Source organism: Falco peregrinus, chromosome Z (assembly GCF_023634155.1).
Source record: "Falco peregrinus isolate bFalPer1 chromosome Z, bFalPer1.pri, whole genome shotgun sequence".
In the NCBI taxonomy this organism is placed as follows: domain Eukaryota; kingdom Metazoa; phylum Chordata; class Aves; order Falconiformes; family Falconidae; genus Falco; species Falco peregrinus.
In genome coordinates this window covers 76,325,805-76,339,594 of record NC_073739.1, presented here as the reverse complement: position 1 = coordinate 76,339,594, position 13,790 = coordinate 76,325,805, and the positions used below count along the sequence as shown (strand labels likewise).

Below are 13,790 nucleotides of genomic sequence, written 5' to 3'. Positions count from 1 at the left end.
ATCTGACTGTCAAGAAGTTTTCAGTGGACATGTTTCCATACACAGTTTTCAGCACTGCAGTTTTCTGACCAAAAGGCCACATTAAGGTTCGCAGCTATATGACATAGTTTCACACTTCAGGATGTCATCTCGTGCACTGCAGCAGAGTTCACTACATACTGACACAACAGATACTGACCACTGTCCAAGACAGACCACCAGGCTTGCTAGCTCAGCACTCTGATGCAGTAAGGCAAGTACTGTATTTTCACAAATTTTACCACAGAAAACAATGTTAGCATCCCTCATTTTATTTTTGTGAGATGTTACATAATTGCCTCCTAATAAACTAAATCCTGAAGCAGAAATCCCAGGTCAGCAACAGACAGAAAGATCCAGCAGAAGCAAGGACAGAGATGACTAAGTCCGGAGCTAACTAGAAATAAGAAACTTGACATTGTGGCCTGGTGATCCCCAAAGATGGAAAAAACGCTTTACAAGTATGTATGTATGCTTGTTAAAGGAGTCCAAACATATAACAGAGGGCAGCCAATTAAAAAGGTACTAAATAAAGAAGACTTCAGCTTCAGTGATTAGTGCTAGGTAATTTGCCTTGCGATAAACAAGTCATTCAAATTAGTAATAGACCTGAGGTTGTTCCACAGCTTGAAAGCATTTCTCTGAATTTTATCTGGTACCACAGCAAGTACCAATGTTTATAAGTTAAATTTTGCCATGCAGCTCTACATTTTCAAAGCTAGCAATCCCAGTAAGTGTTTGCAAAAGATACCCCATCTTCAGACATTATGCTGACCACTACAATCACTAAATCAGCATAGGTTGCAGCTTCTTTGCTATGTGCAATAGCCAAGCACAGCTTGTAACATCTCTTAAGTACTACAAAATAAAATGAATGAAGGAAGAAGAGGGCAGGTTGGATTTTTTCCCCTGAATCTATGGAAAATAAATTACTTTTTGGGGACTATCCCTACACAAGGCACAAAACCCATCATCCAACTGCGAAAAATCTCAATTTCATCACTACAGTATATGGCAGGAGGGGGGAGAAGGAAGAAGGAAAGAGAAGAAAAAAATAATGATAGCTGAAAAAAAGGTAAAAGAAAACCATCAGTGAAAATTGCCCCTGAAACTTTGCAGAATTGTAACGGCTTTCTCTTGCTTAAATTGATTGGTGTAGCAATGTTATAAAATGACTATTAGGATTCATTGTGCACAACAGAAAGTGTGAAATGTCAGCAGACTATACAGCAAAAGTAATGGGTCCTGAACCCCTGTTAGTCAAAAATGATTTTGTTTCAAATTAGAAATTGATTTTTTTGGACACAAGCCCTTTACAGGCTTCCAACTTTTGTAGCTGTGCCTTGGAAAAGATTAACCTCAGCCACTCTTTGGGTCCAGGCTGATGATACCCTTTTGAAAGTTTCTGCACAGGGACTGCTTTTTAATGTTGGTACAGTCTTAACCAATAACACAAGTTATTTGTTCCTTTGAAAACTGCACCACATTTCTTCTCGTTTTGCCATTTTCTTTATTTTTATGCTGACATATAAGGCAAACTGGCTGACAAGTTAAAATAAAAAAAAAAGCTAGCTCATAATTGAACCAAGGATTATGTTCAAGGTTCAGCAGTGAAACATCCAAGCTGCTTTTGTTCCCAACCCTTTCTCTTCCTAAGAAAGACTGCTTCTCTGCTCCTTAAGTGGAGCTACTCAGCTAGTAGATTCTAGCCATACAGACATCCCTGTGTGGCAAAATAGCAGGTTGTGATGGTGGAGCCATTACCTGGGGAGGAGAAGAATGTGAAGAAGATTACATTTCAAAAGCAAGCCCCACTGCACTTATTCTCTCTGCTTGCTGGGAAAGGAAAAAGAATTGTTGAAGTAGCTTTTTGAGATTAAAGGGCTATTTTTTCCCTTCCATCAGGAACACCAGCCAAGAAGATCACTTGTTATTTACAAGGTTTTCTATGCTTTCTATTATTTTAAATGTAGCTACCTTCCCTTGGGTTGCTTTAAGCAACTGCAGTCCTCTCCCTCTAATACTGCATTTTACTGATACGCTCTTGAACACACATACAATTTCTAAATGCCATTAGCACACTCATGGCCCTGCAATGTAGTATGCTTCCCCTTACCTTTCCTTGACTTGGTGCCTTCCCTCTTGGTTTGCATCAGAAGGGTTTGCCCATCTTCCACGTCTCCACCAAAACCAACTATTTTCTTCCCAGAACTGTTTCCACCACTGTTCCCTGGTGTTCTGGAGGTTTTGCTCACTGGAGATGTCCTTGGAAAATAATCTTTATGTTTCAACACCGGTACACTGGGAGGAAAGAAAGATCGTGCTATTACGTGATGCATTCAGCCCTTTCAACACTGCACCCAGCCCTCTTCCCCACTTTCACTCTCCAAAGCATAACTGCCAGGCTGTCGGTTGAGCTTTTGTTGAATCCATTTTCAATGTCTGAAAGCAGGATGCCTAAGGATTGAAGAGTTACCAACCTACTTTATCACAAGTCTTTGGTTATCAGCAGCTGGCAGCACTCTGACAATTATATTTGGAGTTGTCTGGCATTTGGCACATTCCCTAAAGCATTAGGTCCTGAATTTCCTGAGTGGTTAGGTAGGACAGGATAAGTGGAATGAAGATACACAAAGTACTTTGTCCAGCACAGTGGAACAAAGAGTAATGTAAAAAATTCTCACTTTGCTAGGACAGGGGAAACAGAGAAGATTATGTGAAGAGAAAATGGGAGTCGTGGTTTGCAGAAGGAAAGCAGACCATAGAATCATAGAATTGTTTAGTTTGGGAAGGACCTTTAAGATCATCAATGCCAACTGTTAACCTAACGCTGCCAAGCCCACCACTAAACCATGTCCCTAAGCACCACATCTGCACAACTTTTAAATACCTGCAGGGGTGGTGATACATTGATTCGAGAAGAAAAGGGATAAGAGGAGCTGAGACAAAAGAGGCGAGATGAATGAACAGAGGTACTTGTAAGCAGAATAAAGAATGTATGAGCAAACTGGTGGGAGAGTATCTGGTGCAGCAAATGCAGCAGTTTGAGTAGATCAAGAAAAGAGAAAGCTAACCAGAACCATTTTAGTTCAAGATGCACTTCAGCATAAGATCATAAACACTGCACAGATACAGCCAGGATGCAAATCTGGTGACATCGAACAAGCATGGCTTCAGTCTCTGCAGACACAGGCAATCACAATACATTTTGGAAAGAAAGGAGGCTATGGAGAACCATCTTTCTCTCAGTAAAGACAACCTACCACTTTCAGATTCTGCTGTCTGGAAACAACTAGTGCTGTAAATGAGATTCCCCACATGTATACGTCATTAGTCTCATCACTGTTCTAAAAAGCAATTAAAACCATTTAAAAAATCTTTGGTTTATCCACATGAAGGAATACAATTCATACCAAGATTATATGGCTACATTTTCAATCCTGAGAGTGAATATAGCTTTCCTAAGTTAACAGAAGATTAAACACATCTTTCTCCTGTTTAAACACCAACTTTACAAGGGCTACCACTGAGTTTCTGTTATTTGAAATACAGCTTTATGGAGGCTGACTCACAAGAATTGCTCATTTGAAAGCTTACACTACAGAAGCTACTGCAATTTGAGAAAAAAGCAGCTACCTGACATTCCCATCAGAAAATGATAGCTAAATTAAAAGTTCTACATCAATGTGCTGCATAAGCCATTGTTTAATAGGGCCCACTGTGCCTGTTGGACAATTAGTATGACTCTTGTATTATTAATACAGAACACTATATAATGGCTTATGACCTGTAATAACTGGCTGAAGTGCTGGATAGCACTTCTTTGAATAACATCCGTTTACTTCAGACTTTGTGGTCACTAATAATATTGCAAAGTGTTATTAAAATTTATGGTGGACTAAATTAGTATCTTATTTGAATTATATGAAATTATTAGCCTACTAATTCCTGCAACCCAGAGTACAGCAAGAGGTGGGATCGGATCCTAATAACCGTTTAAAGAGGCTTGAAGGTGTACCACTTGACCAGATTCCTCTGATAATACAGGACTTGAGATTCCATTTGCCTGTACTTGCATGATTAACAGCACTGAAAAACACTGAGGCTGTCATTATTGGGATGCTTTCAGAGTTTGTAAAGTACATTTAATTACAACCTTCATTTCTTCTGTGAGGACAGTTACCTTTGGCTTGCAGATGAAGAGGCGATTACTTGACTAGTTCACTGCAGTACCTTTTACATGGTTGGTTACCTCTAGAATACCGAGTTTTGGTTTAAATAATGCTATGGTAAAGGTAATTCTAACAGAAAGAGACACCAATAAGAAGTTAAAGAAGCTAATTTATGGGGAAATAAGAATAGCAAGTGTATTTGTATTTAGAGCTCACTAAACAATTAATTAGAGCCAGGTTCTTTAGTATTTAATAAAAGAAAGCTCACACTAAATTTTTGCTTAAGTAAGGATGGAGTCCAATGTTAAAATGACAAACACTTAATCTGAGAGGTGTGCACACCAAAGAGGGAAAGGAATTATGCAGAGAGATACAAAAATTCAATAATTAACAATGTATGAAAATTAAACAAATAAAACATAAGGGGAGGTGGTGGTGGGGGATATCTATTTCAGAACATAGGTATTCATTCACCTGTGGAATAATTAGTAAAATCAATTATGTCACTATTGCAACCTGGAAAATTTAGAAGTAACATATGGTCCAAAGGGATCAGTTACATATGCCTAGAGAGATTAAGTGACAAAACAGGTCCTTCCCTATTTTCAAATCCAGCAATCCATCGTATCACTCAAATGCAGCGTAGTTAGTAGGACTTCCTGCAGGGCACCACAATATCCAATGAATTTCTTGTGCTATTCCCTGAAACTACACAACAAAGACAACTGTCTAAATAAAGACCTTAATAACTTACCTAACCTACATACTAAGGCAGGAGTTGTAGAGTAGCATCACCACAAAACGAAGTGATTCTCAGCACTGCTGCCTCCTTATCAATATCAAAGTACATTACCAACAAAGGAAAACACACCTTGAATGTTTTTTCCATTTCGCCTGAGCCTCGTATCGCGATATCCCTGCTGAGTGTGAATGGCAAATTTTAAATGTCATAAAGGACCCATTGAATACTGCTAGTATTTGCATTCCTTAAAAAGTAGAAAAACATTAACCTTTTGTTTTATTGAATTAAAATGCCATGGAAATGCTGATGTAGTCTTCAGAGACTGAAATACTTTTACAAAGAAGAATAGCTGTCATTTATTAGACACAAAGAACAATTACTTGATAGGATGCTTTCTGACAAAAAGCAGATTGGTATTCTCATCATAGAAAAGGCGTTGTAAAAAAACCCAGCACAGACCTCTGAGACTTGAATAATTTAAAGCTGCATTTGGTGCAATTTGAATTTTTCTTTAGGGAGGCAAAGTTAAATACCTTTAATTTGTTCTAATTATTTCAAATTTGCAAGTTAATTATGGCTGATCATTAAATAACAAAAAGGACTATCGTCTCCATAGAGTTTTACCTCCTACCCTCTGCATTACTTAAGCTAGATTTTAGTATGCATGAATTAACTTTCTAAATAATCACACGGTTTGACTAAATGGCTCAGTAAAATGAGCTCTGATCCTCAGAATAAGCATTAATGGACATTAGAAAGGCTATTGGGACCCATGTTACTTACATTATAAGTATTTTTAATGGGGTCTTATTTACTAATCTTTATGTACTGTTCAAGTTAGGGCACCATATAGATACATTATTCTGCTTTAATAGAGGAAAGTCAGTTCTTCAAGATACTAAAACAAATGTCCATTTAGAGGCAACTAAATTCATTTTTAAATTAAAGCAAGAAAACTCTGATAGAATTTAACTTCTTTTAGCTGCGCATCCTGACGAATCAATCCAACATAATGGTAGCCTTGGTCTGCAAATGGAGTTTTAGAGATCTACTGAATCACTAAGCAATTCAAGCAGTTTGCCACAGAGTAGCATTTACTATCAACATGTGTACATCTATGAGGTTTCATATCTTCTGTGCTCCATACCTAGCACTCACCTGACGGGTTCCCAGTCATCGGTCCCAAATTTGGATGCTCACCTTTCACCAAACTCTGATCTTTCCATGCGTTTTTCACTGCAGATCAGTGGCATCCAGAGAACCTGACTACATTATAACCAGTCAGAAACCAAAAATGTGAGGCAATTCATGCCTCCAGTATATATGTTCAACAGATGGCTGCCTTAATGGTACCGTACTGCACCCTGTTGAGGCAAGGGCTTGGGAATTTAACTATTATCAAACTAACAGATTGCCATGGTAGGTTAGCTCTGAAAGCAAACATGTTGGAATGTTATTTTCCTGTTCCACAATTTCTGTTTTAAAAATAAAATAATTAACAGTTCATGTGTGCAATCTGCTGCAACTATATCAGGCCAAGAATGCATAACACTTAATGATGCAAAACTGGTGATAAGTAGACAACCCAAGCAATACGTTTTTGTAGCTGGAACCTCTATTGCCATTTCAGATGCAGTTTGACAAACAGGCTGAAAATTGCTTCCCCTCCGCCACTTTGGCTGGGAGCTTTCAGCCAGATCAGCTTCCAGAGACAGCTCGGTACAAAGCAGCAGTATCACATGTGCTGGGACAAAGAAGGTGGTGTCAATGTATCATGAGATCTTCCTTTCAGCAGGGGTCTAAATTTATATCACTTTAAAACAAGTTATCAAACCACACTTTTGAAAAGCATCAGTTCCAAAGTGAGACTGCCTGGGAAGTCAGTTGTCTGCAGAGAAAATAAAAAATATTTAGGGGGAGAAAAGAAGGACTGTAGAGTTGGAACAAGTGGACCTAGGAAGCAACAATAGTGGTCTCCTGAAAAACCACAGATTTTTCAGTCCTCTCAAGTGTACCATGTTACTGTTTGTAAACCCCGACTTCCACAACTATCAAGTGCCTCAGACTTTCCAAGATTTTTTTTCCAACAACGTGTCAAGTGTGTGTGAATACCCTAATCTGGAAGGCAAAGATAAGAAACTAACAGACTAAAGCTGAGGCCCTGGACAGCAAACTGGTAGGCAGAGGTGTAAGAGAACTGGAACCGACTCCCAAATACTTGACTGAGAAAAGGAGACACCTGAAGTTAGTGCATACACCGTGTGTGTGTGCTCAGAGCTAATCATGAGGAAAACCCTGACAAGAGGTCGAACTTACGGCCCCTTCTTAGCACAATTCCATCCACAACCTGGAGTCCTCTTCTGAGGGGACAAGTTCTGCCCCTTCTTTTCAGTGGAGCTAGGGAGAAACATGTCAAGATGTACAAGCCAGCACAGCAGCACATGGAAAAGACAAAGGAGATGGGTGCACTCACTACCGCTTTGCGTAGGGTGTGCAACTCTACAGCATAGCTGCATAGACCTGGAAGGGAGGTAAGAGTGTTGCAGGCAAGGAGGAGAACCACAGCACAAATTTCAGGGCAATCTCTTATCCCTGAATGCCACCACCCTTCCATTCCTTGGAACAAAACCAACCTGCTCACGTCAGCAGATCAGCAACCTTAAAAACACGCTGTTAAAAATCTAAAGCCTATCATATTGAAACACAAAGTGCTTGAAAAAAATCAGCATAATTTTAAGCTAACATTTGTAAAACTAAGCTTAACATTTTTCCCCTCCTTCAAAAAGCAAGAAAAATATCCTATTCTAATACAGACCTTGAAAGCCATATTCAAGCCTAGAGTGAGATTTCATGGCCCAATTATGAAATCTGGCATTTTGAGGCTTATGTTAGATGCATCAGCATGTTAATGACACCGCTGGGATCCAGCGCATGTTAATAAGAAACAGCTGCTTTCCTTTCCAGAGAGCATATTCATTTATAGTTTTGAGATCACAGAATCATCGAATGGGTCGGGTTGGGCTGGGAGGGACCCTCAGAGGTCGCCGGGCCCAACCCGCCAGCAAGGGGCAGGGCCGTCTCAAGTAGAGGAGGTTCTGAGAGCCCCGTCCAGGCTGACCTGGGAGGTTTCCAGGGACGGGGCGCGCCCCACCTCTGTGGGCAACGTGTTGCAGCGTTTTGCCTCCCGGTTGGTCGCAGCGTGTTGCCTTCCTTGTACGGAGCGTGAGCCGCCCCCCGTTCGGTTTGAAGCCAGTCCCCGCTGTGGTGTGGCTGCAGGCCCTTTGACCGAGTCGTCGGCCATCTTTCTTGTGAGCCCCCTGGAAGTGCCGAAAGGCCGCAGTAAGGTCTCCGCGGGGCCTTCCCTGCTGCAGGCTGAAGAAGCCCATCTCTCTGAGCCTTTCCTCGCAGGAGAGGCGTTGCAAGGCTCTGACGGTGTCTGTGGCCCTCCCCTGGACCCACCTGAACAGGTCCATGATCTTTGGGACCAAGTGCATTTCCTTGCTCACAAGTTTTTCTAGGAAAAAGGCAGGAGGACACAGACAGGCAGGAGAACACCTCAGCAGCCAACAAGAGCCCTGGAACTGAAATACAAATATTACCAGATCTACTTGTAATGAAAGATTTTTTCATCACAGAAAATAGACAGTGATTTCCTACAATCTACATGTTATTGTGCACACAATATATTGCTGGGGAGCGATGCAAGAGCTTTCATCTCTTAGTCCTCTTCAGGTTCGGTGCCCTCAAATCCAGTAATGTCTGTGGCTGTATCAGGTTTCTCTGTTCAGTTTTTTGCTGGTTTGGGGTTTTTTTCGCATCTTTTTTTGTCCTGTTGAACTGTCTCTCTTGGGCTCACTACATTTGGTTTACTTTTATCTTGTAGGAGTTATACTGGCCACTATGCTAAAAACTTTTCCATACATCAAGCTGTACCAGGGTATAGTAATCCACAGCACAGCTTCTCCAGACCACTCTTTCAGAGACCACTTCCTTCCCCATTCCCACAGTGACTGGGGCTCAGTTACTTAATTCCACAAACAAGAATTGAAGCCACATATGCTCTTAATTAGCAATGACCTATTAGATCATACCAGCCATAGGTGAAACCCTGGCCTCATTGAATCAATCAGAATACTGCCTTTATCTTCAACGAAGTCAGGACTTCACTTAGTACACACGGTTAGAGGTCCATTTGTAGCAAGTACTAAGCTAAATTTCACCTAAAATTATATTCATGCCTTCCCTTTGAAGCCCTGTCCTCATTCTGCTTTAAGTTAGCTACATTTCAGCTCCCTACCAGCACCTTTCCCATATATCTTAGTTTTCCTAACAACAGCAAAATGAGCTCTGATTACTTTTCTTTCTTTTTTTCTTAATCCAAAGAAAATTCCAGCATAAAGGTTTTCAGATGGTCATAGAGAAATGGCTGGCAAAGCTTTAGCAGGACAAAATGCTGTGATTGTGTGTTTGGCCTTTCTTATAGGCCAGAGCAGAGCAGCTGTCGTTCCAGCAAGCAGTGCTGTCAGCCTTCACAAAAGAAAGTCATGTAAATGTCAAGTCACAGGTATAAAAACAATCCTTCACAACAGCATCTGTATATCTGAAAAGCCTGCCTAGCTGTCAACCGTGAAAGTACCATAAGGAATGATGCAAAAGCCTGTTTAGTACAAAGTTTTTGAACTAAATCCAAACTGCTCCAGTAGATCAAGCCATGTCAGACTCTCCTTCAGAAGGAGAATCACATGCTCCTCAGCAGAGTGAATGCCTATCTTAGTGCCTTACCCAGCTTCACTATTGTCTGTCTGAAAGCCAGTCCCATTCACAAGGTGTCCGTTAAAATGCCATATGTAAGCTATCTCCTGAACAAACATCCCCCAAATTAGATTGCAATTTGGTTGTGATAAAGGCATAGAACAACAATGCATCATCCCTTCTCAACTTGGCTCACCTAGGACAAAAGACTTTACAGTAGATGGGCTGCACTGCAAAACAGGCTGTGGCTGAGCTGTTGCTGCAGAGATCAGTCTGTGTGCAGGTGAACACGTGCTTGGTGCAAAAGTCCTTACGTTTTCCTTCACTATCAGTACATAAGCAGTCTCTCCTCCATAGGAGTTTCCAGACAGACTGATAGGTGTTGGCAACAGGAGCCTTCAGTAAATGAAAAGCAATTGCAAAAGCCCTTTTTCTGACCATAGATCACGTCTGGGAGCAATTGTTTGCTAAGTGTAAGTGACACAACAAGAGTTGGAAAGTAGGTACTCAGGGGGTTTCCAATGTGTCCTACTAACAAGATCTTTAGAAAAGATGCCTAATTAGAGCACCAGATATTTAAGATTGCACTCTTGTGTGCAAGTATTATGAACAGTACCCATGCACAGAAAATCAGAGTTTTGGAGGATCCTGTAGTGCCTATATGAGAACAGAAGAGTTATAAAAGACATAACATCTAGAGCTGCTTCCGTTCATTGCCAAAGTTGCATGTGATAGGTGCTGACTTTCAATACTCAGGATACAGGCATGATGAATTATCATCCTGGGTTTATAAGTGAGGGAATAAAGGAACATATAGTTACAAACTTCTCACACTGACAGCAATGAAAATTAATAACCGCTAACCTGGGCAAATACATACACACCTAAGGATCCTGAGATGACCTTTCAAGTCACTGACAGCTCCCCTGATATCAGGGAAACGCTGCAGGGAAAGCCTTTCATAAATCCATCAAATTCCATATAAACAGAATTAGAGGTTTTCTCTTTCCTGGTCTTCTGAAGGCTGCTGTCTTGAAACTGATTTCTCTAGTGATTAGGAAGCATTACCACTGAAACCAACATGGAAGCACCCTTACAGGACCCATCTTTTTCCATGAAAGTTCTGTCCTCTTATTCTAAAAATTTTTGTCTCTACCACATGACGGTTGAATCTAGATTACTGTTGGTTTTTACAGTTATACAGGTCTGTTAGTGTTGAAGTCTTACAATTCCTGGGAACAGTGAGTCTGGAGACACTAATCCTTTTCTTATTCCAAAAAGCAATCAAAGGCTCAGTGTGTTGGCACAGGCTCAGTTCAGGTACAAGGCATAGCTCTAACATGATGCCAGTGTGTTTCCTTGCATCACACTGGCTCCTCAGCCAAATATAAACATGATGTGTTTTTTTATTCTTGTTTTATAGTGATCAAAACCAATGACATGTTAGAATATAGCCACAACTGCAACTATAAATGTACATGGCATCCTAAATGCTTTCATACTCTGGTCTTTTAAAATGGTGTCATATACTATCCCATTTCTGTTGGAAACACCCCTCCTGATGCATCTTTACACTTCATCAGCCTTTTTTCCATTAAATCACATCTGTAGGACATGGTCACTATGATTAAGGATTATATTAATGATTTACTACTACACTAATACTCATTTATATTATATTGCTTAGTAAAATGAAAACACTGAGATTGTTTATTGATCTGCTTTTAAAAAAATCTTATAACCCAAAAAGAAGTAAATAGAGAAGTTAGACTTTGGACTTTACTCAGATTAGTGGATTACCATACCCAACAGGTGTAGATTTGACAAGGTAGCTACTATGGTTTAACCCTGGCCAGCAACCAAGCCCCAGGCAGCTGCTCAGTCACTTCCCACTCAGTGGGATGGAGGAGAGGATTGGAAGAGTAAAAGTGAAAAAACTTGTGGGTTGAGATAAAGATAGCTTAACAGGTAAAGGAAAAGCTGTGCACGCAAACAGAGCAACACAAGGAATTCATTCACCACTTCCCATTGCAGGCAGGTGTCCAGCCATCTCCAGGACAGCCAGGCTCCATCACACGTAATGGTTACTTGAGAAAACAAATGACATAATGCCAGATGTTCCCCCCCTTCCTTCTTCTTCTCCCAGTTTATATACTCTGCATGACATCATATAGTATGGGACACCCCTTTGGCTGGTTCAGGTCAGCTGTCCTGGCTGTGTCCCCTCCCAGTCTCTTGTGCCCCTCCAGCCCTGTATAAACATTACCCAGCAACAACCACAAACATCAGTGTTTATCAACACTGTTCTCACATCAGAGCCAAAACACAGCACCGCACCAGCTACTAAGGAGAAAGTTAACTTCATCCCAGCTGAAACCAGGACAGTAGTACTTGGGAAAGATTTCAAATATCACTGTTGGCCACTGCCGTTGCCTTGAATCTACTTTAAGTTATATATTTCATAAAGCATGTTTGATGACTAGTGACTGAAAAATCAGGTCTTTATTGCAAGTGCAATACAGAGTTAAGGCACCTAACTGATGGCACACACCTCTCAAAACCATGGCCTGGGCCCCACAAAGAACACCATACTGATGACCTCTGGTGCACGGAATTTATATGGATGTCACAGTACCACTGCACATTGACCCAACCAGGGTGCTTACAGAACAGATCTAACATGTTTTTGTACTCTCATATTCAGAAAATAAAGAGACAATGGAAATGAAGCCATCCAGGAACCACTGCCTTCTAGGAGGTACGTATCAGCAAGACACCTATTGGCATGCTCTGATGTCCAATACCAAGGGAAGCAATGGAAAGAAGAGATCCTGGCATAAGGCTGTGTGCAGTAAAGCTGTGTGCTCTGCCTAGGCTCTTGGCTGCTAGTTCCCTTCCCCTAGAAAACTGAACATGAAAAATATACCATGGATTTTTGTAGTCCAGCAAAAAAGTGATTCTTACCATACTACAGCTGCCGCTATTGATCTTAGGTCGTGGAAGTCTACCTTTGCACATGTCTGTTATAACCAGACTGGAAATGTCTGCCCAGATCCGTTGCCACCAGTGCTACTCTGAGAATGTGATGTGGGTTTAGAGGCTTGCATTATTTGTGTTGCCGAACCGCCCCAGCCCTATTGAGTCTACCGCCGGTATATAAATTTAGCCCATCTCTGAGAGACATGATTTTCTCAAAAAGGATGCAAGATGTAGACAGAGATTAAAGGAGCACAAAATTAAAAAGGAAAAAAAAGATTGATCACACATGGATCAGACAGAAGGGCACGTAGTTACACAAAGAGGTAAAGCGTGGTGCTATTGGCCAAAGTCTGAAGATACTTGCATATTTTTTAAGTTTCATCTTGTACGTGCTAGAAAACATAAGCAAACTCTTCTACACAGAACAGTGAATTTGTCACTGCAGTTGAGTTGTAAGACTTCTGTCCCTAGGTCACCAATGAAATCTTTTGAGTATGATTTAGATTCCAGGTGGACTTACCAGGCAGAGACCATCCTTGTGGTCAGTGGAAAGAGATGCATTAGTTTGAAACTCACCAAATTAGGACTGAGGGTGGGGAGGAAAAAAAACCCACCAATTAAACTCTGAAAAAAACTTTGAAAAAGCTCGGGGAAAAAAAAAGTGCTCAAAGAGGTAGGATCTGAAACAAGAAAGACATAGAACAGACACAGGCAGAAGTCAGCATGACAAGACTGAGTGGTTCCAAAAGCCACAAAAAATTAGAGAATGCGATAGGAGCACACGGCTGAAAGTCCATGCAACACACAACAAAGCACTAAGTCTCATGTAACTGAAAGAGTAAAGAAAAGAAGGTGGCAGAGAAAATAAGCAGCTTTGTGAGCTTCTGCACAGCCCCACAGACTGATCCTGTAGACATCCCGCTTTCAAAGGAGGGTTTCAGAGAAGCAACGGTGACAAGATCTGAGTAAGTAGCCAATATACACATTTGGAAAACTTATTTTAAAGGAGAGGAATGAATAATGAGCAACACAAGATGATTTTATGGTAGTAAAGGTGCAAGATGAAAGACTAGAGCAAGAGGTGATGTTTTAACTGTTGCCACACTGAAAGCATGTTTTTTTGCTGC

The 13,790-nt window shown here is 40.9% G+C and overlaps 1 protein-coding gene across 3 annotated transcripts in view; it reads right to left on the bottom strand.

Moving 5' to 3' along the window:
• The window catches only part of KIAA1328 (KIAA1328 ortholog), a 180,429-nt gene that overhangs the window by 35,078 nt on the left and 131,561 nt on the right, over positions 1–13,790 (bottom strand). For all 3 annotated transcript variants that reach the window (XM_055790826.1, XM_027784792.2, XM_055790827.1), the window contains one exon: positions 2,135–2,319. In XM_055790826.1, the coding sequence (XP_055646801.1) occupies positions 2,135–2,319 (185 nt within the window). The remainder of the gene's footprint in view (positions 1–2,134; positions 2,320–13,790) is intronic.